Here is a 26,196-nt window from a genome sequence, read left to right on the forward strand (position 1 = left end):
TTCACTTTTTTTGAGTTGAGTTACGACGCTGTTTTCACGCGACGCAAACCTGGAGTGGGATTTCGTTTACTTCATGCATATTTTAAGGCTGTACGCTGTAAAAAAAAATTTCTAGGTTGCCAAAAAATTCATTATTTAGGATTATTACGTTGACTTTAAGACGTAACGAGAGCTCTAGGAGTCCAAACTTCACTGTGATTGCCGAAATCCAACTCCCACTGACAGAAGCACCTAAAGACTTCAGCTCTGATTGCTCTACCCTGCAAAAAGATGAAAATATCATGTCTTTAATTCATATCACCACAACTGCTCCTCTGGATTTTTGAAGTCTAGAAATGCTTCACCTTATATTTCGATGCACTAATGGTCTCAGTGCTGCTCTGTAACCATTTCAAACATGGTTCACTTCCTACTGTTGCCAAAAGAGTGCGTCACACCCGTAACCCGAGGGTTCAAATGCAAAGATCACCACATTTTTCATACCTTCACTGCAACAAGTAACATCTAGGTGCATTAAAATGACTCAGAATTGATTAGTAAGTGAAATAATCAACGCTTTTCTACACCATTTTCCATGTCAAATTCTTAATTCAGTGTTAACTTTAACTTTTTTCCTTTTTTCCTATACGTATCCTTTATTTGAACTTATAGAACATCAACTAACAATGCAAAAATGTCTAAAAAAGTTGATATAAGCAAGAACATGTCTCCTTTAAGACGATTTACTGTAAATACTAGGAGCTGGAGTTCCTTATGCAAAGCAGGTTTTGAGCGACGTGAACAGAGCCGGAGGCTGCAGCAGTGCACAGCCTCCAGACGGGGGCGCTGTTTAGGCTGCGCTCGTGGATCTGCCCTTATACTGCCATGGAGACGCTTTTTACGTGATTCATTTCTGCTGTAAATATGAGATTTTACCACGCACACGACCGACCTGTTCCACCGACAGAGAACGCAGCCTACAACTGTGCGGAAACGAAAAAGACCAAAAAAAAGTTAAAAAAGAGACTATTGAATATATAAAATAAAGAGTTACCTGCCTGTTATTTAAGCGATAAATAAATATATCTATACGAGGAAGATCACACCTGTAAACTGTAGACTAAACTGTATGGAACCTACCAGAACTTAACGGGAAATAAGTCCAACACCTTTTGTCTGTATGAAAGAAAAAATACAACAAGTATTCTACAATAATAACTTTGACAAAGTCTCTGGAGTCTGGCTCTTTTGTTCCACCATGAATTAAAGGTGAGCTGTGTCACTTTTCAGCTGGTTGGTATGACGCATGCTAGTTTCCATGGAGATGTTTGCCTAGAAAGTTCCACAGTAAAGCATTAAAGAGCCTCTACCTAACTTCAGCCCTGTCCTCTTTGGCTCTGGGGTCATGTTGTAGATCTGTGGGTCGCATCAGAGGCTCTGTCCATGTACTTGGTTTGAGTCTTAGACAATAAAAGACGGCCCTGTCCGTGTCTTCTGTGTGAAAATGTGACGTGTGAAAATGACGTCAAATGTAAAGATCATTTTTTACTGTCTCAAATGTGTTTTTCTTATTGAAGCTTCAACCAAACAGTGCAGGATATAAAGACAAGCTCCATTCAAATCAGGTACAGGCCCTTTAAACTCTAGCTTCATGGAAACAAGCAGGTGACACTGTCAGGCCAGATTACAGGTCAGGTCTGTGGAAAGGTGCTCCCGTCACAGAAAGGATGCATGTGTTTGTCTGCGTATTACACCTGTGACTGAACAAAAGTGTGACGACCAGTTTAAGTCTATATTGCAGAAAAGGTGGTGAGAGAAAGGTTACACAGTGCACCTTTATCCACAAGAACTTAATAACACTGTCAACTTCAGTTTAGATTTAATGTCCTTGGGCAAGACACTTCACCCACACAGTGCAGTATGAATGTGGGGTGGATGTGGTGTGAGTCCTGCTGCTGCTGATGGTGGTAGGGGCTGGTGGCACAGACTGGCATCATCACTTCTGTCAGTCTGCCCCAGGGCAGCTGTGGCTACAGCAGTAATAAATTCCAGCAGTGTGTGGAGTGAATGAATAATGCACAAAACTGTAAAAGCGACTTTGATCATGTTTAAAAGTGCTCTACAAGACTAAAGTATTATTTCACTTGTGTGTGTCAGAGATAACACACAACTCCTGATGGACAACTGAGCTTGAATTGTGGAAACAGTAGGTCTATAATACCGGCAGAAAGATCTTGAATTTAGTTAAATACTGTAAGTGTTAGAGGCTCACTGAGATATTTGTAGGAAACATTTTTCACTCCTTTGGGTTTCTGTGTTTAGACGGACTGTAGCAGTGGTGCTGTTGTGTTTTATACTTTTGACTATACTTTACTATACTGTACTTTTGACATCTGGAATAGTTCTATAGACCTGGTTTGTTCATATAATTCCCACTTCATTATGTCCTATTAATAAAGAAATCTGAACTGAACTACTCATATGAAGATTTATGTTGATAAAGTCGTTTCTGTCAGGCCTCATGTTATAGCAACCAGTAAGAAATAATTATAGAAATATCTAAATACAAAATGTATTACACAGAAAACCTACATTCGTCATAAACTAGTCATATTTTCATATATCATATCTAGTTCTTTTTTGCAGTGTAAAGTTACAGTACAGTAGTAGTACAGTACTGTAGTAGTATTGTGATGATGTGTACTAGGTGCTCTGTGCTTGTGACATTTGAGGGTCATGGAGAATAATTCAGGAGCAGCTTTTTCTCCCTTGAACCTCCAGGAGGCAGACTTCTCCTTTTCTTCACTCTTCAGCTGAGGCCAGAGGAGATCCACAAATGGACTCAAAAATCAATACTTGATAAAAAGTAGTGACCCATGTAAGTACTCAAGTGTTAAAAAAAACAAAAACTTGAAAATACGGGTGAAGTAGGCTCATTCGTTGCTGGAGAATTTTTTATTACTGAAAGGTTGGTGGTTTGATCCCAGTGTGTGCCTGTGTTGTGTCCTTCAAAAAATCTATTTTAATTTTAACTTTTCATTTGAATGATTAACTTCTATGGCAGCTGCATTCACTCTCAGACCCATGTCTTCACGTGTACAGTCTCTGCACTTACATTTCACTAAATACAGCTGACCAGAGTTTGTGGTGATGGTGTCTGTGGTACAGGAGAATAAATGAGTTATTACATGAACACTCAGAAAGGTCTGAAGATTTGACCAAACTTAACCCTTCTACAGGCTGGAGAATTATTGAGTTAAAATAAAATCAGGGGCTGAGACTCAAATGTGAATGTGGATGAATCGTTTCAACTTTCAGTAAAATGACACTGTGTGTATGTAACATGGTACATAACAGCAAAACTAAAGATCAGGGTTTCCCTTTTAGCAAATTGTGAAACTTCCTGAATGTTGTGGGGTAAAGCTCATTGGCTTCTATGGTACATACTTGCAGCACAATTCTGCCAAAAAAATTAGTTTCCCTTTGACACAGAGGCCTTATAGTTTAGATTCTGTGTGATCATGAGTCATGGAGCTCAGTGGGGCTTCAGTTGTGTGTTAGGACCCTAAACGACCTGTTTAGAGCGCCACCTTGAGGAAAGCATTCGTTTTACACTTGACACTGTAATTCTACAGAAATCACTTCTCCAGTTTATCTGCTACACTGTTCAGAATCAGATTCACTTACAGAAAGGTGCTGTAACCTTAGACTTACACTCCTAGTGTTGTTTTCTAATAGTTCTCAATATTTATGAGCCCATTTCTATTCTTTACTGTTCTTAAACCAAGTGTTGCAACACCAGAATTTCCCCACCGTGGGACAATACAAGTTTATGATTTCATCTGTACCTTCATTTAACTGTTCAGTGGCCAGTAAATAGATTTTATTACAGTTGCAATCAGCAATATTTACCCAAAACAAGAACACAATAGAACAGTGTGTTATTTAGCTGGCCAGATTACTGCTCATCCTCACTCTGGCCATGAGACCATTTTGAACTTGGCCCGGCTCGTTCTGTGCAGTAACCTGGGGCCCATTCACAAATTTAATACATTGTATTACAAAGGAGACGCCTGAGGCACTGTGGTTAAGAATCAGTGTTTCATCTAGCTGTCCTGGGCCGCAGCGAGAGTATGAGTCATGTCAAATGTTTAGGAGACATTCATGTTATCAGGATGGGCACCATGATGTGTGCGGCTAAATTAGAAAAGGCCAAACTTGTGTGGGCTTTCAGTTATGTGCCAGGAGGGGGCGCTGTTCTCTTGGATATAAAGCCAAGTTGAGATCTGCTCATTCTTGAAGCATTTAAAGGCTCTGAACATGTGTGCAGTTACTTCACTACATGTTTTTGTGGGCCTGTGGCAGCCTGCAGTGAAGGACAAAAGTGTCATTTAATTTACTGAAAAAGATTGGGGTTAAAAATTGTCAACTCAACCATTTTGTGAAGCCATGTGAAAATAAAAATAAATGCAGAGCCCAAAATGACAAGCATAGATGTCACTACACTGTTGTTCAGGGAGGATTTCAGATTTCTGATTGCAAATGTAAGTTCATTCTACTGAGAAGTGTGATGGAGCTCGACAGTGTCCTCCCACATCCTGGTTCCACAAGTAAATTTCACATTTTCTCATAGAAAAGTCTGAACGCTCAGGACTAATGGGCTCTGTGATAAATACTGAGCACAAGACTTCTCTGTTTATTCAAATCTGTTTTTATAAACATGAGGTAAACCTGCTCACTGCAACATGTGCAAGTTCTAAAAACACCTGTAACTGAATATATGCTGTATACATTTAATGCCATACTGTGGAATATTACAGCCAAAGGAAAATCGTCACTCCACCCAGATCTGCCTAGAGACAAAGACTCCACCAGAAAAGTTGTACAGTGCACCTTTAAAACAACCGCCTTACAGTAGAGAGGCGCGGATTGCGGTTGCAACCGCGGTATCCGCGGTTAATCCGCGGGTCGGGCGGATGACGTGACGAAAAATTATATTTTAATTAAATTCGGGCGGGTGGCAGTTTAACTACTACAAAAAAAAAGTTATTGTTAGTTATGTACATGTGAAAAGACGAGTGTCATTGTCTGTGTTTGTAGTATGAAGTGTACGTCATGTCCTTAATTAGCCCATTTGACCCGTTTTTATGTTCTGAAGGTTAAGGTTGTGTCGGGTTATTGATGCCTAAGGTTTACGAAGCACATATTATATGCAGTTGATTTTATTATTTCTAATTTATTTCAGCTGTTTGCCAACACGTAAGTGGCTATAGGGCCAGATTTATTTAGTTATGCATATGTTTTCTTGTCTATTTCACTTGGAATATAAAGAGGGCATTGCCTGATTTCAATAAAGGTTCATCTGGATGAGATGATCTGTCTATTTTGTTTCGATATCAGTTATATTTTAAAACACGCAGACATTATAGCGTAGACTGACACTCAGGGTTTTTAAAACTTAAAGACCGATGGAGTGAGGCTATGACTTTGAAATAACATCGGGCAATGGCAGAATGTTCAGAATGTAACAACATCCAACACGAAGGCAAGAAGGTTCAAAAATAGCCTAGTTGAAAAACGTTGTCAATTAATTAGCTGCGAAAGAAAACCAGGTAAGTTTGGAGTTGTTACGGACAATTAAGAATGTGAACATGCACGCTGAGCCAATTTTGGAATGAATGAGCTGTAGAGTTTGCATTTTTATCGAGGCTCCTTAGTTTGTTTGCTGTATGATTGTTCTAAAACCTAAAATCAGTCGGCGGATGCGGTTTTGAAAACCTTCGGTGCAAAATGGACAGCGGGCGGATGATGAGTTTTATGTTGCGGTTGCGGATGAAAAAATAGCCCATCCGCGCATCTCTACCTTACAGACATTAGTAAGCACAAGGTGGATTAGCCTGTGCAATAACTTTGTACTCTTCATTTTAGATTTTTTCTTTTTTTTTTCCAAGTCTATGAGAAAAATGTATGTCAAATTTAGTTCCAGAACCAGAGTGGACTTGGAAGGGGACGAGGCTGTTGAGCTCCATATCTGAACAATGATCCAGAGCGGATTCATTCCGTCTCCTCTCCTCTGTGCACTTTCACTTTAAATGGACTTTTACTTTGAACCTTTACCAGACTTGACCCAAAAGTTGAGGATTTTTAGACCGTAATGGGAGCAGAGCTTGCTGTTCAGAAAGAGAAAGAGAAGAGCATTAATATCAAAGATTCACTGAACATTTGTAACTCAAAACATTAAGCAAAATATTTATTTTTTTGTACATATTTTCCATCATAAACATTATGTAATCAAAATTATATACAGTACAATCTATAGACAGCTGAAAGGTGTCTACACATTTCATTACATTAACATATTTACAGGTTTGGCTCTTAAAATAGAGCTGATGTAGAGCTGTGAAATGCAAAGAAAAGAAAAATGACAGATACCATTGATACCGATACTACCTTAAACAAATACTCAGGCCACGGGCGATGCTCCACAGGCTGCTCCATCTGCTCCCACTTTAGCATAAAGAAAGATAGGGGGCGCTAAATCAAATGGGTTCTCTCTTTAACTGGTGCTGATTCACAAAGAGATGCAACTCGCAAAACCTCCCCAAACTTGTGAGCTTTAGGCAATCTGTTTCCTCCTCAAAAACACAACAGGAGTTTTGTTTTGTTTCCTTTACATGTTTGAGTAACACTTTATTATTAATCTGTCCACTTCTCCAAAGCTCCAAATAAGTGTGTTAAACATGTGTGAATGAAACGAAACACAACTCAAGGTCTGTTTGGGTGTTTGTGATGCGGAAACATTACCGAGCAGAAAACTAATATGGGCTTTTTACGTTTTTTTGTTTTATTTACTCTTTGTGGATCTTCACCACAATTTATACAATTTAAACTGGCTAAACTAACTTCAGTTAAAGCAAAGGCATTCAAGGCATTAACAATAGCTGTGTGATCTTCAGTGACTACAGCTCACTGCTTAACTTCCTGTCTCTTTCAAAATAAGAGTCTTCAGTCCGATCCTTACCATGGACTCAGGCAGGAAAAGGTGATCAGACTGGCTCATCTCGCTGCGCCATCAACCAAAACCTAGAAGAAACTATCAACAAGGTTTAGCAGTAACGAGTCATTGAAAAAAAAAAAAAAAAAACATCCTTCACATGCAAATAGGCTGCGTTCAAATAAAGTAAAGTTCATTTTTTCACAATAACCTCAGAAAGTGGAGCCATTATTCCACCCCAAACCCTTAAATGCCGTCAGTTGAAAGCACTTTAAACCTTAAGATAATATGACAACCCCAAACAAATAATGATTTAAGTTTCTCAAATATCTCCAAATTTACCTCCCATAGTTATATTAGGCTCCTGCCATGACATCTTCAGATTCTACTACGTGAACGCAACCCATTTTTTTTGTTCTTTTGTTTTTTTGTTTCTAAACCAAAAGCGTCTTTACAAAGCTCTTAAGTTCAGTCTCAGTATCAGAAAAGAAGATACGGTAATTACTTGACCCTACATTTTGAGTGCCGTGCTGGCGCTCTCTGAACACTTGGGGCAGAATTCCACAGACACATGGTCCCTGTCCACATGTAGGCACACCCCGCCCGCCGCCGCATCGCCCTTCTCCTCCACCCGCGCCCGTTTCCGTGGCAGCGCGTAGTCGTGGTCGCTGGGGTCGTTGGCAGATCCCTGGAAAAGCGAGGAAGATAATTTCATCCCGTTCACACCGCTGAGCCTGGCTAAGAGCTGTGCCAGCGTGCTCTCGTTGGCCAGCACGGCGCGCAGGTACCTGGTCTCATTCTCCAGCTCCTCCACTCTCTTCGTCAGCGCGGAATTCTCTTGTTTTAAAGCGGAATTTTCAGAAGACAGTCCCGTAACTTTCCGCTCCAAACTGCTCAGGTATTCTTTCTTCTTTATCCGATTCAACCTGGCGGCGATTGCGTTTTTGTTTAACCCGTGGACTTGGTTGCTCTTCCTCATCTTCAAATCCGTCCCTCTTCTTTCAGGAGATGAAGCCGATGAAACTTCCCGTCCGGAATCTTGCTCTGTGCCAAAGATTTCGAACTCTTCCAGCTCCAGGTCGAACAGAGGGGAGCTGGCGTCTCGGTCTAGTGTCCATTTTAAGTCTTCAAACAGCTCGTCCAGATGAATCTCGGTGGCTTCTAAATCTTCCCCGGGAAACGTCGTGGTGGGGCTCATTTCGCTGTCGCACACTTCCACCTCCACCGGCTGCTCCTCGCTCTCCTGCAGCATTCGGCCTCTTCGTCTTGTGATCATGGTCACTGGTGATTTTTTTTTTATTTCAAGCAGGATTCCTTGACCTGTGACGATAAAATGTTTATGGTTAGTTTTGTTAAGCTTAGTGTTGTAGTCAAGACCGCGCTAATCGAGACCAAGACCTGTCCGAGACCGAGACAAGACCAAGACCACAGCCCATCGAGACCAAATTAAGACTAATTTGGTAATTTTCGACATTTGTATTTTACAGTTATTCTGGCAAATTATATAATATATATATATATATAAATGTTTTTATGAATCTATCTTCATTTTATCACTTGTGTGTCAGACCTCGAAACCACGTCCAAGAGCCGCCAAAAAAAAAAACAAAAAAAACAACAAAAAACACTGGTCTCAAATACAACACTAGTTAAAAGCCTGGTGGCACTGGCAACAAAAAACACACTTTAATACTCAAATGTTTTAATTTCAGTGTTACTCTGCTTGCACACTTCTATAATTATGTTTTATGCATTTTCTAAGTTTGTTTCTTTACTATTTCTTTATTGTAAGTTGTGACAGTATTTTAAACATATCAGTGCCTACTTTGCTTTAGGTTTTCCAATTGACCAAGCATATTTTTGATTTCTTATTGATCAAAACTAATGCGTAATTTCGTGTTAAGCAATTTTATAATTGCATAACCACAGATCAAAATGAAAGGATCAGATGTGGCTTCCTGTTTTCCATGAGGCCCAACGTACAAGCAACGTTTAGGCTCGGGTTTTGCTTCCTAATATAGGCCTTTCAGTTATTTTAAAGAAGAAAACATCAGTATATTGAACAGTTTTACACGTCTTCAATACTCATCTCTACGATGCATTAAAATAATCTAAGCAGATATAAAAAAAATGAACCTAAATATGGCCCTTTTTTTATTATTATTATTTACCGAGCTAGCCTGCTAACAAGAGGCCAGACTGACACCCGGTCTATCCGCTCCTGCGAAAGATCCGTGCGTAAATACCTTTCCTAATCCTCTTTTGTGCTTTGTCCTCGTTTAGTCCTTGTCTAGACCTGGGTTAGACCTGACTTGATTAGAATTGTTTCAACGCAATTAACAGTGATTTAGGCCTGAACTGTGTCAATTTTAGTCCTGGTTTCGACTCTGTTAAAATTTGCATACAGGATTAGGAACATTTTGTGACACCGGCTGCATTTATGTTGTGTCTTGCCGCAATTTGACCTATTTTAGCACAGAACTAGCGGTAACTACTCGAGAACAAAAGACGCACGGCGCCAAAACGAGCACATGACGCAGCTACTTTTCGAGAACGCACTTACCGACAAAAAACACACAGAAAAGCTCACAAAAACAGCAGGCACTGCGGCCCTGAGCTGTGCGTGAGGTTACGTTCTCAAAAATCTTCCTTCAGCTCCAAAAAAATCAAAGTAAAAAAAGTAGAAATGTTTTTGGAAATGCCGGAGACCAAAACCCGACCGTGCTTCTCTGCAGCTCGTCTGTCTCCTCTGCAGTGCGTAAACTGCGTAATGACCTGCGGCTGTGCGTAAAAGGCGCAGTGCCACAGTGGCTTTATGTCGCCCACTACTGGAGCGGAGTTGTCGTATTCCCAGTGCCAGAGCTCTGCTAAGACAACTTCTGCTGTTACAAGTCACATTCTTAAAACCTTAATGCAACATTTCTGGAATAACCTTTTTATTATTTTGAGCTATATTGCCCCTATAGGAAACAAAAAAGCAATTACAACTAACTTTGTTATATATATTAACTAACCCAAAATGTTGTAATATTAGTTGTTGAGTCTTAAATTGTCTTTTTCTTGTGTGTTCTTCTTGTGTGCTATGTATTCACCTTATTTTCTATTTTGCTATTTAGTAATGTTATTATTTGAATATGTATATATACTTAAGACTTAGACAAACTTTATTGATCCACAAGAGAACTTATCTGGACACATATACTGTGTTTTCTATTTATTATCGTCACACATCTTCACATTTTTATACATCGCTTTTCAACAAGAAACTACTTACACATTCACACACCAGTGTACGCAGTACGCAGGTGAGGTGGGTTAAGTATCTTGCCCAAGGACACAACAACAGCATTCATCTGTGGGAGCTGGAATCGCACCACCAACTTGTGGGTCAGTGGACAAACACTCTTAACAGCTGAGCTACTGCCGCCCATAGAGATTATAAGGGCCTTATACTTTAACCCCTACTCGAGTAATAAGTTGTACAGTGTAGCGGTACACTTACAGTGTGAAGAGGAAGCACAGCTTTTACTCAAGTGAGTTTGAAAGGATTTGAACATTTCTATTTTTTGCAGTTGTCCTCTAGATCTGATTTAGTTTGTCTCAGTTTTGTGTCCTTTGCAAAACACCACATTTTCTGCATTATTTTGAGTCCATCGCTTTGGTCCTCACTTTTTTGCTCGGGGAGTTAGTGATCCTGGAGCGGTGGAAGGGAGGGACTCGATCCACTACTTTGTACTTCTAATTGAGTAATAATATTTTGAAAATTTAACTGTAAAAAGGTTGTTTAAATGTAAAGGTACTATTCGCATTCGCCCACTGATCTGAAGGTTGGCAGTTCGATTCCAGCTCTTGACAAAAACATCACAGGTTGAGCGGTCAGATCCACTGACCCACAGGTTGACTGGTGTGATTCCAGCTCCCACAGATGAATGCTGTCATTGTGTCATTGGGCAAGACACTTAACCCACCTTGCCCACAGTGTCTGCATACACTGGTGTGTGAATGTGTGTGTGAATGGGTGAGTGGTTCCTTGTTGTAAAGTGCTTTGAGTGCCTTGAAGGTGGAAAAGCGTTACCATTTATTACTTCAGTACAATTTTGTCTGACAATATGCACTGGTATGTTTTATGTGCAACGCATCAAGTTCAATGACCAAAATAGATTTCCACTATTGTGTTGTGTTGAGAGAAAATCTTGACTCCAAACTGCTTCAAAAGAATAATAGTTTATTACATACATCGTTGACAGTTTGACATTAATTTGCACCAGTTTTTTTAGAATTACAGATAAAATTCACGGACTGTGGAGGAGGAGGTACATTCAGAGAAATCGCAAAGTGCCACAAATGCAGAAATCAAGAGCACAGAAAGGCAATACAAGTAAGGGGTCTCAAACAGAGGGGCGAGGACCAGGGACAAATCTAGTCCTGGTTTAGTCCTTAGTTTAGTCATTGTTTTCATATAGGGTAAGACCAGGTTTAGTCCAGGTCTACTGATATGTTCATCTTTGGTTCCTTCATATTTTTGTCATTTTGGTTATGTCCACATTTAGTCCTAGTTTAGTTTTGGTTTAGTCCTGCTCTAAATAGTCAAATTTAGTCCTCTATTAAAACCTGGTTTAGTCCTGATTTGATCTAGGTTCAGAATGTTTTAGCCCTAGTCTATATTTTAGCCCTGGTTTAGTTCTGGTTTTGCTTTAGTCCTGTTTTAGAGCTGTTTTAGTACTAGTCCATTCCTGTTTTAGCCTTTGTGTAAGACCCAGTCTAGCAGTCCTGGTTTTGTCCTGGTCCTTCCCACTGTCTTGAGACTCCGTGTCGATGGGGCAGTGATGTGATGTAAACACATGTCAAACACATGGACATGTTCAGGAGGTAAAAAGACACGCAACATTTACCACCAATTCCACCTTTAAAACACTAACTACGTTTCACATTATTTTATCTAGTGGTTAGTTTCATTCATGTTCTAGTGGTGTTGAACAATAGGTTGTGTTCACATTTTAAAATTATGATGGAGGGCAAGATTGAGACACAATTTATGAATGAAATCTTTAAGCTTTTACACTTCTCTGGGGCATTAACAGAGTTCCATCACCATGTTATCTTTGATTGTTTTGAAAATGCCATACACAGTGAAAACAATGTATTGATATGTTTTATAAGTGTCATTTTTTTGACACTCCGAGTTTCCCCTCCCTTTGCTCTCTGCACTAGTCACTCCCCCTTCAGAGCACTATCACAACACAACACAACAGCATGCATCCCGCTAATGAAACTACTGCACATCACATCAGGTTTATCATGTTGTAGTGGTACAGTATTGTTTTGCATTATGTTTTTTGGAATATTTATGAAAAATGGCCGTGTGGGAGCATGGCTGAGGCTGATGTAGACTTGTGGGTGGAGCCTTGCACAGAATCTTACAGCTAACTGTAAGGAGGGTTTGAACAGAGCCCAGGAGAGGTCGATAGATTACTCAGACATGCATGGATGATACATAAGACATATTTCTGATGAAGGAACTACGTTAGAATCTGGTATAAATCTCCAAAAAGTCAATTTTGCATAATGCCTCCTTCTTTAAAATACATTAATGAAAACCGCTACATATTTGTTGTATCCATGGAGATGTTATTGTGCCTGGAATATTCCATAACAAAGCATTAGACAGTTCATGGAGACCTGTTATAGATCTAATGACCAAAATACAGGTAAGATATTTTTTTAAAAACATTAGACATTTGTTTATTTCTCCTGACAGAGAAGATGCTGAACTTTGTGACAGTTTTTGTTTCATGTGGATAGGCCCAGGACTTACAGATATGAACCATAAACCAGGTCAACAAATTTGCATCTGACACTTCCACAGCAAAATCCACCTGAGAGTTGGCCCTGTCTCAGCTCAGGTGAAACTATAGGTCCTTTAAAATGGCAGTGAACACAACCTATTGATTTAAATGAGGCTGTCCATAATTACCTTCACTACACACAGAGAGTTCTTCATTTCTACAAAACTGCATCGATAAAGTGACCCAAGAAAAGGAGAGATGAGAAATACTGATTTGAATATGAATTGTTTTAGAATTTTACAATGTCATGTCAAGGTCCACTTATCCAACCACACCACAATGTCTGGAAGGGCATCTGGCGCATTACAACATCTGCAGATTAACTAGAGACATACGACCTGCCGCCATCTCACTCTAACACTACGGGGATACAGGAGGACGGGAGGGCATCTGACACACAGGATAATATTTTGGCTATATGAAGTGTGGAAGGATTGATCGTCTGTATTCACATGTCATTTATGGAAAATGCAGAATACCAAAGATAAAGCAGGTTTGTGTACTGCGCCTCCACTAACACGGGCAGCCCTGACAAATCTGAGAAAAGAAGAGAGAATTTTGTTTTCTTATATGAGGTTTGGCTCATTGTTGTCAGTGATTGTTATCCTGGTTTAGTTCTGGTTTAGTTTAGTCGCAGTTTAATTGTTTTTAAGTGCAGGTTTAGTGTGGTCCAAGTTTTGTTTTAGTCTCTGGTTTAGTCCTGGTTTAGTCTCGAGTTTAGTCTCTGGTTTAGTCCCTAGTTTATTCCCTGATATGATACTGTTTAAGTTTCTGGTTTAGTACTGTTTTAGTCCTAGTTTAATCACTGGTTTAGGCCTTTGGTTCAGTCTTAGTTTATTCTTAGTTTAGTCCCTGGTCTAGTCTGGATGTACTATTTTTGTAGTCCTAGTTTAGTCCTGGTTCAATCCTGCCTCAGTCCTGCCTCAGTCCTGCCTCAGTCCTGCCTCAGTCCTGCGTCAGTCCTGCGTCAGTCCTGGTTCAGTCCTGGTTCAGACTAAACGGGGCGTAACAGTGTTAGCAGAGGCACAGTACTTGAGAGTTCCTGATTTGGTTGTGTATTTGTATTTGTAGTTGACAGTTTTGGGAGGATGATATAAAGGTGGTTAAAAGGTGATACAGTCCATGACATGTATCTGCAGCGTGTCCATGTCTGGAGCCTGGTACTTGCACTTGGGGCAGCAGAGGTCGGGGATCTCCTCTGACGCCGACGCCTGGTCGCCCACGGCAACGCCCTGACCACGGAACGACGAAGGGGGAGGGGCTGTGTGGAACGGAAACGCACCTGAAACACAGAAATATGTTCCAGGCAAAATGCATGGAATATACAACTACTACTACTACTACTACTACTACTACTGCTGCTACTAATAATATACTACCGCTACTACTACAACTACTATTAATGCTGGTGCTACTACTGCTACTACTGCCATTAACACTACACTATCACTACTACTACAACTACTACTGCTGCTGCTACTACTGCTACTACTGCCACTAATACTACAATACCACTACTACTACAACTGCTGCTAATACTGCTACTACTACTGCTACTACTACTACTCCTAATACTACTACTGCTAATACTGTCATTAATACTACAATGCCACTACAACTACAAATACTACTACTACTACTACTACTACTAATACTGCCACTAATACTACACTACCACTACTACTACTACTACTACTACTACTACTACTACTGCTAATACTGCTACTAATACTGCTACTAATACTACACTACCACTACTACAACTACTACTACTGCTACTACTACGGCCACTAATAATATACTACCGCTACTACTATAACTACTACTACTACTAATACTGTTATTAATAGTACAATACCACTACTACTACAAATACTACAACTACTACTACTGCTACTAATACTGCTACTGCTCCTACTACTACCACTGCTACTACTACTACTACTACTGCTCCTACTGCTAAAATTGTACTACTTCTATCCGTGGAGAGTGGGAGAGATTGAGTTGGATTGAACATATAAACCAGGGGTGTCCAAACTATGGCCAAATGTCGCCTTCAGACCAGTTTTCCTGAATGGGCCGAGTTGATCCAGAGCTTTCAAAAATACTAAAGTACTACATATGAGTAAAACGCCTCCATCTGAATGATCCTTTGCATTAAGCACCAGTCAATGGCCCTTTGCTTCCACTATGTTTCAAGATTAAAAACTAAAAGTGTGGACCCCCTCATCCAAACTCTGGACAAGTTTCTCACCTGGAGCCTGAGGAATGTGAGACGCTCGAGCTGGAAAATCATCCAAGTGTCTCAGCTTCATCTGTTCGATCCGTGCGCTGAAACAAACAGAGACATTTACAACAGGTGACCAGCAAAGAGCGCTACAGAGGTGTTTACAACAGGTGACCAGCAGAGAGCGCTACAGAGACGATTATAAAGAGGCGTTTCAAATAGCTACCCGTCGATTTGAGCTCCCAGGCATACCGCGCATGCGCTATAACTCCCAAGTGCTGTTACAGTTTAAATGCCGTCGATTTGAGCTCCCAAAGCAACAAATAACATTTTAAAAATATTTTGGTTTTATTGTTTGTTTTATCCAGTTAAACATCGACTTGTGTGTGTTAGATTTGCGGCAGAAGCTATGTTAGATGATTGAATAGTTTGGATTTAATATTTTATTTATTTATCATTATTATTATTATTATTTAGTTATTATTTTTATTACATCATATTTTCTTTTCTTTCCATGTGTAAAAAACATTGTCATTTTGTTTAGAAAGGTGAAATTCACTGTAGCTTTTGATATTATTTGTTTATTTGTTTATTTCAACTTCTAGTCATTGTCACAGAAGAACAACGAAATTGCGTTTGGAGCATCCCATAAAGTGCAAACCCATAAATACCCCTTGAACCCAAGTGTAAACATTGACCCAGTGTGGCCTCAGTACAACATGAGACGGTTCCTTATAGCAGCATAATGAGGGCGTGTCAAGTAACGTACCCAGACAGGGACATTCAGACCGAGACCTGAGAATCATGACAAAAAATGCAACAATGCAACCAGTTCAGTGTTATTAGGAGTTGGATGTGGTTTTTGTCCGTGAGAGGGGGGCAGAGAGGGGCCAAGGGGGGAGAGGGGCAGAGTTCAGGAGCCTCACAGCCTGTGGATACAGACTGTTGGCCAGTCTGGATGTTCTGGCCCGTATGGACCTGTACCTTCTCCCTGAGGGCAGCAGGTGAAAAAGGTGGTGCGCAGGGTGATGGTGGTCCCGCAGGATGTTGTGTTATTAGCATTAAATATTATATATTTAATGTTTTTTAATGTAAAGATTTCAGTGTTTCCAGTCATTTCTTTCTCTTCTGTAGTGAGAGTTTTATTTGATAGAAGCATGTAGAAATGAGCTCTGCCCAAATTAATCTAAATGAGTGAATAATGCTGATTGTACAGTGGGAGCATTATTCAATGGATAAACTGTCCTGTGGATATGTGCTTCCTTTAGTCGGAGTCTATTTGACCAGAATACGACTGTCCAAATCAACTACACAGGTGCATATAAATGAGTTTAGATTTGACATAACTAAGGTATAAAGTCTGAAACAGCATCAAACCTGCATCTCTAATCCAAAGAAATATGTTGTCAAACTGAGGAGGTCAGGGTTTGGACGAGGCAGTGTGAATCAATAGACGTCACTGTCGATTTAGTCTGCTGGGAGCTCATTTTAACGGGGCAGCCCATTTCAACAGAACACCGGCTCCACTCTGCTCCACTCTAACTACTCACACTCTGATTGGTCAAAGCTGTCACGTGACTACTGCACATGCTCAATGGGCAGAGAGCCCATGAAGTCGGGTTCAGCTAATCTGGAGACATGCGCCGCAGAGCTCGGCACATTGACTTACTTGAATGGGCGGCTATGTTAAGGGGCTTGAGAGCTACATTTGGCTTTTTTTTTTTTATTTGATACTAAACTGACTTTTTGGAGTGTTCTTAAACCTCACTTCTAAGGCTCCACCCACAAGCCTACATAATCAGGAAGCTCTCTGCAGCGCTCCAAAAGCAAAACTGAAACAAAACCTACTACTCTGTGACATCACAAGGTGGAACAGAGCATTTGGATCTTTGGAGATATAGACAGACTAACGATAAAGCCTTACTTAAACATGTGTGAATGAAACGTTAAAGCTCACAAGCGTCCATTTAGTGTGATATAGGAGCCTTAATAATGACTGTTAGAGTAGTTAAGATGTTCACCGTGATGTGGCCTCTTGTTTGAGCCGCTCAATTTCTCCCAGAGCCTGGTTCAGCTGATCCTGCAGCTCCTCTTTCTTCTGGTTCAGTTTCTCTCGTGCCTCTCGCTCAGCCAAGAAGTCTGCTTTATAGATCTCTGCCTGAAAAAATATTACAAAAGGCATTTATACATTTATCTGAAGATACAAGGACAAACTCAAGAGATATGTGGTTTAGTTCTGCTTTAGTCCTGGTTAAGTCCTGGTTCAGTCCTGGTTCAGTTCTGTTTTACCTGTGCAGTGAGGACAGGTATAGTCTCTAATGACGCCTTCTGTTGCTCCACCTCCTCCTTGAGTTTGTCGATAAGGTCCTGTTTGAGAGCCAGAGCCCTCTCCGCCTCCTCTAAACGCGCACACAGGTCTCCCCCCTGATGAACAAACAGGATACAATTTTAAAAAGGAAAAAAAAGATGTGATAATGTTTTCTAAATGTCTCACCTTGAGTTTAGTATCATAGTCTCTGAACAAACAGGTGTATGCGTGCTGTAGCTGTGTCAGTTTTTTCCTATAAAGAAGAGAATAAATTAAAGGAGACACTGGACAGAGGGAGATTGGGAAAAAAAAGTGTTATGGACGGATTAATCGAAGTTTGAGGTGTTTGGATCACACAGAAGAACATTTGTGAGACGCAGAACAACTGAAAAGATGCTGGAAGAGTGTCTGACTCCATCTGTCAAACATGGTGGGGGTAAAGTGATGGTCTGAGGTTGCTTTGGTGCTGGTAAGGTGGGAGATTTGATCAGGGTAAAAGGGTTTTTGAATAAGGAAGGGTATCACTCTGTGTCATAGTGTTATATTATATAGTATTGTGTCATATATACTGTGGTAGTAGAGTATTGTACTGTAGTGTTGTATATTGTCGTACTTCTCCTCTGCCACTGCTTGTCTCTCGGCCTTCAGAGCCTGCTCTAGATTCTGTGTTTGAAGCAGGAGTTTGTCCCTGGCCACAATATGCTGTTTCCTCTGCTGCTCCAGTTCCTGCTCAAACCCCTGCAGGGCCTTCTGCTTATTGCACAACCTGCAGCACAAGTACAAAGACAAATATAAGAACAGAGGTATTCAAAGTATCCATACAGATACAGAATATACATACTGTTTACTGCACTGTCCGCATATAGAAAGACAACAACTGACTCAAATATAAATCAGTTTTATGAGACACAATTTACTGTAACTGTGACATGTGTAGATCAGGGGTCTCCAAGCTGTAGCTCAGGAGCTATGAGTAGCTGTCCACCCCCTTCCAAGTTGCTTTACAAAAGATTTCAAAATTATACATATTGTGCTGAATAACACAAATATAATGAATTAAACACCCATGACCTTTGTGAATGTATCCTTTTGATGTCTGGCTTAGTGCTCTAATAATTGGATAATGGTTTATGTTTAATAAAATATCAAATACATTGATACATTATTTCCCAAATGGTTGAGTCTTATCTTAAATAGACTCACTTCTCCTCGAGGACTTTGCGCTCGTGTTCGCTCTTGTCCAGCCAGCTCTGCCTCTCGTTCAGCTCCCCCAGAAGAGACGTGACCTGGGCCTTCAGAGCCTCACAGTCTTTGGCCAACTGCCCAAACAACACATTTACATGTTTCAAATTAGGTTCATGTACAACTCAGGTTCAGTTCAAACAGGCTGTGTTCATATGACAAAACTATGTAAAAAGCCTGTGTAGTTTAAACTGAGCTGAGACAGGTCAGAGTCTCAGGTGGAGTTTTCTGTGAGACTGTCAGATGCAAATGTGTTGACCTGGTTTATGTTGAGCCACATGAAACAAAAACTGGCCCAAAGTTCAACTCTGTCAAAGGTCAATTTGAGTATTTTTAATAGAAGCAATCCTAAACAATATCTTAGGGTTAGGTGCAAGAAAAAAGCTTTTGTCAAAAATAAAGTCGTCCCAGTGTGAAGAGTAACCAAACATGTTAGGTGAGCATAAGTACAGGATGTTGCTGGGATAAAGGTTAATAAGAGTTCATGTATAGTACCTGCACAGTCTTTGTCCTTCTGTTTGAGCAGAGCCTCCGTTTTGTCTCTCTGAGCTGAACTTTTCTGTAAATAATCCAGTTTCTCCTCCAGCTCTCTGTACCTGTGGAACAGTAACAGAAATATTATACTACAGCAGTACAGCAGTAGTCAGAACATTATTACACCACAAAAGGACGGCTCAATGGAAAATAAGAGTGAAAAAAACATCACATTTGATGATTTTCACAATGAACATGCTTCACTTTCATTCACAGTGCCACAGATTTACACTGTTAGGACAAGGGCTGAGCACTTCATATAACTAATTCGAATCATTTGTGTAGTACAACAGTGAGAGCAAGGATTATTATGAAACAGGTTTACTCCAGACTTTCTTCCTGCAAAGCAGGCTATTGTGTTACTAAGAGACGAGACAAAGCCTGTGCACCCCTAAAGTGCATTTAAAACAATGAGGTTTCCTCCTGGGAGGACGTGAGCAGAGGAAGTGTGTCTCATTTTCCATGTTCCCTGTAGGAGCCTCGCACCAGTGATGTGTGCAAACACATACAAATGGAAGTAAACTGCCCTTTATCATTTCTTAATATTAGAATACGATAAGAATGAAAAGATCTTCCCCAGATTGAAAGAACAGCATTCCTCGCTCTGACTTTGAGTCAAATCTATTCAAATAATAATTATCAGTGTGCAAAAAAAATCAATCAATCAATATTTACTTTTTGGCCATTTGGCTCAGCCTGAACAAGGACTGAAATAATATCAGATATCCTGTATTTAGATTCATGAAATGTACACATCATTTGAATTCAATGAAACATATTGTGTATTTGATTTCATATTATAATAAATAGAATTAAATAATGAAATTCTCTTGAGATAAATCTTGTAACTATGATCTCTGATCAGTATGATCACAAATAAATCCATGCAGACGCTCAGACCATGAAATAAAGAGAAAGTGATGGAGACATGCAGAGAGAGACATGCACACCTGCCCTGTGTGGCCTGAAGCTGCTCGGTGAGTTTAGCCAAACTAGAACTGTGAAAAAGAGAGAAGGACAGAGAGAAGGAGAGAGCAGGAGAGAGAGAGAGAGAGAGAGAGAGAGAGAGAGAGAGAGAGAGAGAGAGAGAGAGAGAGAGAGGGAGAGAGGGGAGAGGGAGAGGGAGAGGGAGAGAGAGAGAGAGAGAGAGAGAGAGAGAGAGGAAAAGAGTGGAGAGCAAGAGTGAGAAGGACAGGGAGATAGAGAGAGAGAGAGAGGAGGAGAGACGAGAAGAGAGGAGAGAGGAGGGAGAGAAAGAAGAGTGACAGAGAGAGGAGGAGAGAAGAAGAAGGAGGAGAGAGAGAGAGAGGAGGAGGGAGAGAGAGAGGAGGAGGGAGAGAGAGAGGAGGAGGGAGAGAGAGAGAGGAGGAGAAAGAGAGAGGGGCAGAGGATAGCAGGTTATTGAAGGGTTAAATATGAGGAGAGACAGAGGCAGAGGATAAGGTTTAAACAGGTTATAAAGGATTAAATATGAGAGAGGAGAAAGACGAAGACGAGGAGGAGGAGGAGGAGGAGGAGGAGGAGAGAGGGGACAACAGGTTATTTAAGGGTTATTAAGAGAGAGAGAGAGACACAGAGAGAGAGAGAGAGACATAGAAAGAGAGAGAGAGAACCAGGCATTTAAAGCAGGTTAAAAAGGGTTAAATATGTGAGAAGAGGAAAAAGTGGGGTTCAGGTGAGGATCAGAGAGAGCAGAGCTGGTAACAAGCTTATGACAGCAGAGAGAAGACTTAGCACAGTACCATAAAACTGCAGTATTCTTGTTAATAGTGAGAGTTAATAGTTGATTAAAAAAAGACATGTTCTAAAGGTGTGTTACCAGTCTGAAGAGTGCTGGGCCTCAGAGCGGTGCTGGTGAGGCTCCTCTGTCACATTATTGGTTTGCTAAAAACACAAAGAACAAGAATCTATTTAAAGTTCTTTTGAATAAATGGCAACTTAAGGATGCCACAATATCATACCATTTCCAAACACCATTTTCTGATCATTCCTGTTTAGATCTGACAAAAAAAACTGTGAAATCCTTCAGTCACATTGTATCACAGATGAGCATTCTTGTGTCTGTGAGCTTCATCTAATCACCCTTTCTGTTATAAAGGTATAACTCTTTTAGGTAAACTGGTGCATTGTTATTTTGCAGCTGTCATCAACCTTCTCTGGAGGTGTGATGCTAACTGTAGACACTACTCTGTCTGAAGCTCAACTTAGACTTCAGTCTGAGCTTTGTTTTAACACAATCTAATCAGAAAAAGACAATTTAGCTGCAACTACAACAGATGAGCTGATCTGTGCTGTTAAACAAGTCTCTCTTCAAATAATCACTCTCACTTTTTTGTTCAAAATCAAACTCCTAAACAGGACCATGAACAGTCGTACTGATCACAGGCTCCTGAAAATGTGCTCATTAGATCCATTTTGTGTTTTTTCTTAACATTTTGTGCATTGTGTCGCCAACAAAAACATTACACCAAAGAAATACATGCAGAACACCCCAAGCTTGATGTCCCTGCAAAGCATCAACTACTGAGACTTCCTTTGTCTCACTCTAACTACTTTAAAGCCACAGCAGCCCTGGTGCAGACTGATGGGAATGTGGCCGGAATAGAACCCCCAACTGTCCAGTTTTGGAGCTGACTGTTTTATCCACTGCACCCCAGTTTGTACTGCAGCTCTATCTAAGACTAGTGCATCATTAATGTCCCTTTGAAATGGCACTTTAGCTGTAGTTCACCTGTGCCAGAGCCAGTTTTCCTCTCAGCTGGTCGATAAACCTCCTCATCCTCTCCTTCTCTTTCTCTCCCTCCTCCCTCTCACGCTCCAGCTCTTCGTTCTTCCTCTTCAGATCTCTCATTCCTTCTTCCAGCTTCTCTTTGTGGCTTTTCAAAAACTGGAGGACGTCATTTGTGCCCTCCACAGGCTAAAGAAATAAAAAATATTCATGTATTGATCATTTTACATTTGTACAAGGTCATTTGTGTCCCTGGTCAAACATATTGCCAGGGCTGTCAAAAGTACAATACTAAAACTAGTACCAAAACTAGGTACTCATTTTCACAAATATCAATAGTAAAAAGTTCCATTCACAGGACAGAAATGAGCCTTTCCTGAATAGCTTTACAACGATGTTGAGCTGTATCACAACAAGTGTAAGAGCACATAGACTAGTATACACACACTGACCACTACCTGGACCACTGAGGATTACACACATATAAGACACATGGGAATAGAAAAGAAATTACTACCATTTAATGCTGAAAATCACATTCTATTGTCTAATTAAAGAATGCTTTTATCATCGTTGTGGTATTGTAATCAGTATTGAGTATCAACAACACTAGTTCTCACCAGACTGCGTGGTGGCGTGGTTTGTGTGTGCCGATCTGTCTCCTCCACTCTCTTCCTCTCTCGTGAATCCAAAGTCTAAAAAAATAAAATAAAAAGTCATTCATCTGTAAACTAGAGCTGGGGAACAATTAGAATTTCTAGTTGGGCTGCATTATAAAGTATCAAAATTACAAACTATCTTAGCACAGGTCTAAATAAAGTCAAAACAGGAGAAAGAAAAATAGAAATTAAAATATTATTATTATTTGTCAGATTTATATATTGTCCACAAGCTGATGAAAAACCACACCAAATCCTAGTAAAACTGGCTAAGACCTTTTAGAGGAAACACTTTCATAACCAACTGAAACAACAGAGTGGAGTAGGAGTGAGGCCTTTCCTGGAGGACATTTTAGTCCTGGGGGCTCTTCCGCTCCTCAAACAGCCGATCTGTAACTCTATGAACACTGCTGCCAAAAAACATGGTGGATTGTCCTGTAATATCTGTTTAGAAGTCCTATATTCCGCAAAATTGACTCTTGTGAGTTTAAACTTTTAAGCCATGATATAATGTTGTTACCTCCTCAAAAATATACCTGGAGTTGTGTTTCTTTCATTCACACATGTTTGAGTAACTCTTTACTACTAGTGTGTCTGTACCTCCAAAGCTAAAAATGCTCTGTTCCATTTTGTGATGTCATGTAGTGGGAGTTTTCAAGTGAACAGCTCCTTTTACCTTTAGTTCAGTAGAGATTGGCAATTCCAGGGTAGAAATTAGGTGTATGGAGTTAAAAACACAGTGAACTACCACATGACATCACAAAGCGGTGTTTGCTGTAAATGTGCAGGATTTGTGTGTCAAACATTGTGTGAAAGATACAAAACACTACTCCAGATGTGTTTTTGATAAAAAAATAAATAAATAAAAATCTAACATTACAGTATAACATAGATCAGAAAATAGTGTAATATGTGCCCTTTTAAACCCTCTGTTCATGTTCACCTGTGGGGGCTCCATTGGTCCGTTCCTGGCTCTCTGCTCCTCTGTCTGACTGGAGCTGCAGCAGTGACTGGAGCTGCAGCAGTGACTGGAGCCGGGGGACGGTGTGTTCATGAGACTCTGTAAAGAATGATTCTCCTGAGCCAGTCTCTCTACTAGGGCCCGCGCCTCCTGAAACCTGCAGCTCAGAAACTCTCTCTCCTCTTTCGTCTTCCTCTGCCATCCCTCCATCTCCTCACAGCGCTGACGAAGGGCCAAGTTACTGCGCCGCAAGGCCTCTACAGGGAGACACAGAGAAATACAGGGGCTAGCTATATCCACTTCTTTTTGTAAATAGAGTCTTTGATGAACACAGAGAACACAGAGGAGTCCTCTGACACAGAACTGCACCTCTGAGCTGCTGGTTGTCACAGAGGAGCCGTGTCACCACTTCATTGGCTGCGAGTTCCGGAGGAACCCTGAGTCCACTGTCCTCTGCAGACATGTCCCACTGCATGGGCCCGTCAGGCTGGGGCTGGACCATTGCTAACAGAGAAACAAAGAAAATATATGAGCATTAACACTGAGCAATGGGTACATTTATATGCACGCCAAAAACAGGATCAAAACTCCAGCAGATAGTTGTTGACATTTAATCTTCATAACATTTTCAGTTTGTTGTTCCTTTTTCTCTAGCTAATGTTTTATACTGATTGAGCTCGTCTGTAGGGCTGCAACAATAAATCAACTAATCATGACTAGTTGAATATATAATATAAAAAATTATGTCAGTCATGTTCTGATCATCAGAATAACTTTCTTGACTATACTAAACACATGTCAAGACCTTTTATAACAAATGCTGCAGCATTCTTACATCAAAATGTCAAGAGTTTGTGACTGTCATCAAAAATACAGTTTATCTGGAAATATTATGTTTAGAAGCATTCAGTCACTATTTTTCAACCTTTATTTTGGTTAATAATGTATTTCTAAAAAGTGTTAGTGACAATGAAAAGAAATGACAATGAAAATAATTGTTGATTATAGTCAACCCCCTAAAATAATCACATGTAGCAGCCCCTGTGATGTGTAGTAGTCCAATTTCTGTCTGATCATTTACACCTGTGTGTGTTTTGACAAAGAAAATTATGTAAAAAGGGACAGACTAATGCGGCAAAGACATAAATGATAAACATCGAAGCTTTTACATTCACTGTACTTTGTTCTATACAACAGTTCCTCTAAAATGTTTTTATGCTGAATAAGACAGGGCATTTTGTTGTTTGTGGGGTAAATTATGGTACTTGCAGTCAATTGTATTCATTAAAATTGCAATTTCGATTTTATTGTGAGTAAACTTGCAGCACTGATGTAATCTAATGTACCCAGACTATGGCAGTACAGCGCAGTCAGGTCACCGCACACGGAACATGACGCATATTGATAACCCAGAAAGAATGCTTTCACTTTCACACAGATCTATATCTGATCACTGTGCACCCCTTTCCACGAGGGACACGTGTTTTTGAAGTGTTTTATGACAATGAGAGTCTTAAATCCACCTGCACACAAACGGACAGGTAACAGCGAATGGAAAACACATTACGTCATCCCCAAACCACGAGGAAAAAGATTATTTATCATGGACTCTATTACACTGTTATTAACTCACCTGATAAAGACACATATGCTGATTATAATTAGCATGTGCGCAAATCTAACACTGCTTTTTCTTACCTACAAAGGTGATTGTTCCGTATTTGAGCAGGTACCCGTCAGTTTTCTCGTTTTGAAGTATATAACATGTTAACTAACACTCTGTCACAAGTTAAAATGGGTCTTACCTTTATATTTCACCTTGATTCAATGTTTCAACTCAAAGAACGTGTTTTGGACGATCTAAATCTGACCCAAACAAGGCTAGCAGCACGGCTAAAGTCTCACAGCTAACGATAACATTACGGAAAAAGACAGTGGATCGGTCGTGTACAGCTCCGTGGTTCACATAAAAGCGTTTTTTCATAAATAAACTAACTACAGTGTGTAAAATGTTACCTAAAAGAGTCAAAGTGTAATAACAACTCTAATTTACAGCCCGATCTGTCAAACCGAGGACTAGTCATGAGCCCGGAGCGGGTTTGTCCTGAGTTTAGTCTGCCAGGCTCAGTTTCATATGTGGTGTGTCTATCTGGTTGATGCACAGTATGGTAGTAGTTATGATAAATGCTTTTGTGAACACACACACACACAAACAGACACACACACACACACACACACACACACACACACACACACACACACACACACTGCTGTTTTATGATTTTTATGGTTTTGCTTTTATTACATTTTACTGGCTTTATTGTGTTAGGACAGGTATGATGATCAAATTTGAGCAATTTGCCTTTTTGTTTTCTTCTTACAATACTTTATCTGCGATAAAAGACGAGACGAGATTTTGACATTATTTCATATAAATCATTTTATTCTATAAATTGATTTTACTTTATTTAATATTTTTTGCTGTAGCACTGCATTTTGTGACTACAGCTTCTCAAAAAAATGTATCCCACCATACTTAACTTTTATCCCATCCAAACATGGGGAAAAATTCTCACGAGATAATTTTCAACACGTGTGCACAATCAAGTGGCAATTTTGTCTCATTAGATCTTGTGGCTAGCGGTTTGATCTAGTATTAATATTAATATTTTTTACCTTAATCAATGCTATTTACTGCTGTTTTTAAAGAAATACGAT

General features: G+C 40.1%; 2 protein-coding genes across 7 annotated transcripts; both read right to left on the reverse strand.

Moving 5' to 3' along the window:
* Positions 1 to 4,674: 4,674 nt before the first annotated feature.
* On the reverse strand, positions 4,675 to 9,740 carry crebzf (CREB/ATF bZIP transcription factor). 5 transcript variants are annotated; one of them, XR_002318826.2, is made up of 5 exons: positions 9,537 to 9,740; positions 7,489 to 8,293; positions 7,001 to 7,072; positions 6,430 to 6,486; positions 4,675 to 6,149 (listed from the first exon to the last, which is right to left on the reverse strand). XR_002318826.2 is itself a non-coding variant. In XM_020926975.2 (3 exons), exons 2-3 carry the CDS (start codon positions 8,247 to 8,249, stop codon positions 7,063 to 7,065), a joined length of 771 nt encoding a protein of 256 aa, XP_020782634.1. In that variant the 5' UTR covers positions 8,250 to 8,293; positions 9,537 to 9,740; the 3' UTR covers positions 6,201 to 7,062. The 5 variants fall into 5 exon arrangements, 1 of the variants encoding a protein (XP_020782634.1); XR_008633026.1 differs by having other exon boundaries at positions 6,430 to 7,072; XR_002318825.2 differs by lacking the exon at positions 4,675 to 6,149 and having other exon boundaries at positions 6,201 to 6,486.
* Positions 9,741 to 11,178: 1,438 nt separating this feature from the next.
* Positions 11,179 to 25,601, reverse strand: ikbkg (inhibitor of nuclear factor kappa B kinase regulatory subunit gamma). 2 transcript variants are annotated; one of them, XM_055159822.1, is made up of 14 exons: positions 25,495 to 25,601; positions 23,848 to 23,982; positions 23,461 to 23,735; positions 22,479 to 22,553; positions 21,862 to 22,047; positions 20,950 to 21,014; positions 19,093 to 19,192; positions 18,558 to 18,676; positions 17,968 to 18,120; positions 17,541 to 17,607; positions 17,336 to 17,470; positions 17,068 to 17,204; positions 15,074 to 15,150; positions 11,179 to 14,101 (listed from the first exon to the last, which is right to left on the reverse strand). In XM_055159822.1, the coding sequence occupies exons 2-14, from the start codon at positions 23,978 to 23,980 to the stop codon at positions 13,923 to 13,925; spliced, it is 1,701 nt and encodes a 566-aa protein (XP_055015797.1). In that variant the 5' UTR covers positions 23,981 to 23,982; positions 25,495 to 25,601; the 3' UTR covers positions 11,179 to 13,922. The 2 variants fall into 2 exon arrangements, with proteins under 2 accessions (XP_055015797.1, XP_055015796.1); XM_055159821.1 differs by having other exon boundaries at positions 25,284 to 25,593.
* Between the last annotated feature and the right edge of the window lie 595 nt (positions 25,602 to 26,196).

Source organism: Boleophthalmus pectinirostris, unplaced genomic scaffold, assembly GCF_026225935.1.
Source record: "Boleophthalmus pectinirostris isolate CB_2022bp ecotype Guang Dong unplaced genomic scaffold, ASM2622593v1 HiC_scaffold_2823, whole genome shotgun sequence".
NCBI lineage: Eukaryota > Metazoa > Chordata > Actinopteri > Gobiiformes > Gobiidae > Boleophthalmus > Boleophthalmus pectinirostris.

Bases quoted from the DNA above. Each gene is read 5' to 3' on its own strand.
- crebzf (XM_020926975.2), bottom strand. From the start codon at position 8,249: ATGATCACAAGACGAAGAGGCCGAATGCTGCAGGAGAGCGAGGAGCAG.
- ikbkg (XM_055159822.1), bottom strand. From the start codon at position 23,980: ATGGTCCAGCCCCAGCCTGACGGGCCCATGCAGTGGGACATGTCTGCA. The intron at 18,121-18,557 runs GTGAGTCTATTT...CTTGTGCTGCAG, and splicing joins CGCAAAGTCCTCGAGGAGAA to GTTGTGCAATAAGCAGAAGG. The intron at 17,608-17,967 runs GTACGACAATAT...TCTTCTTTATAG, and splicing joins CAAGCAGTGGCAGAGGAGAA to GAAAAAACTGACACAGCTAC.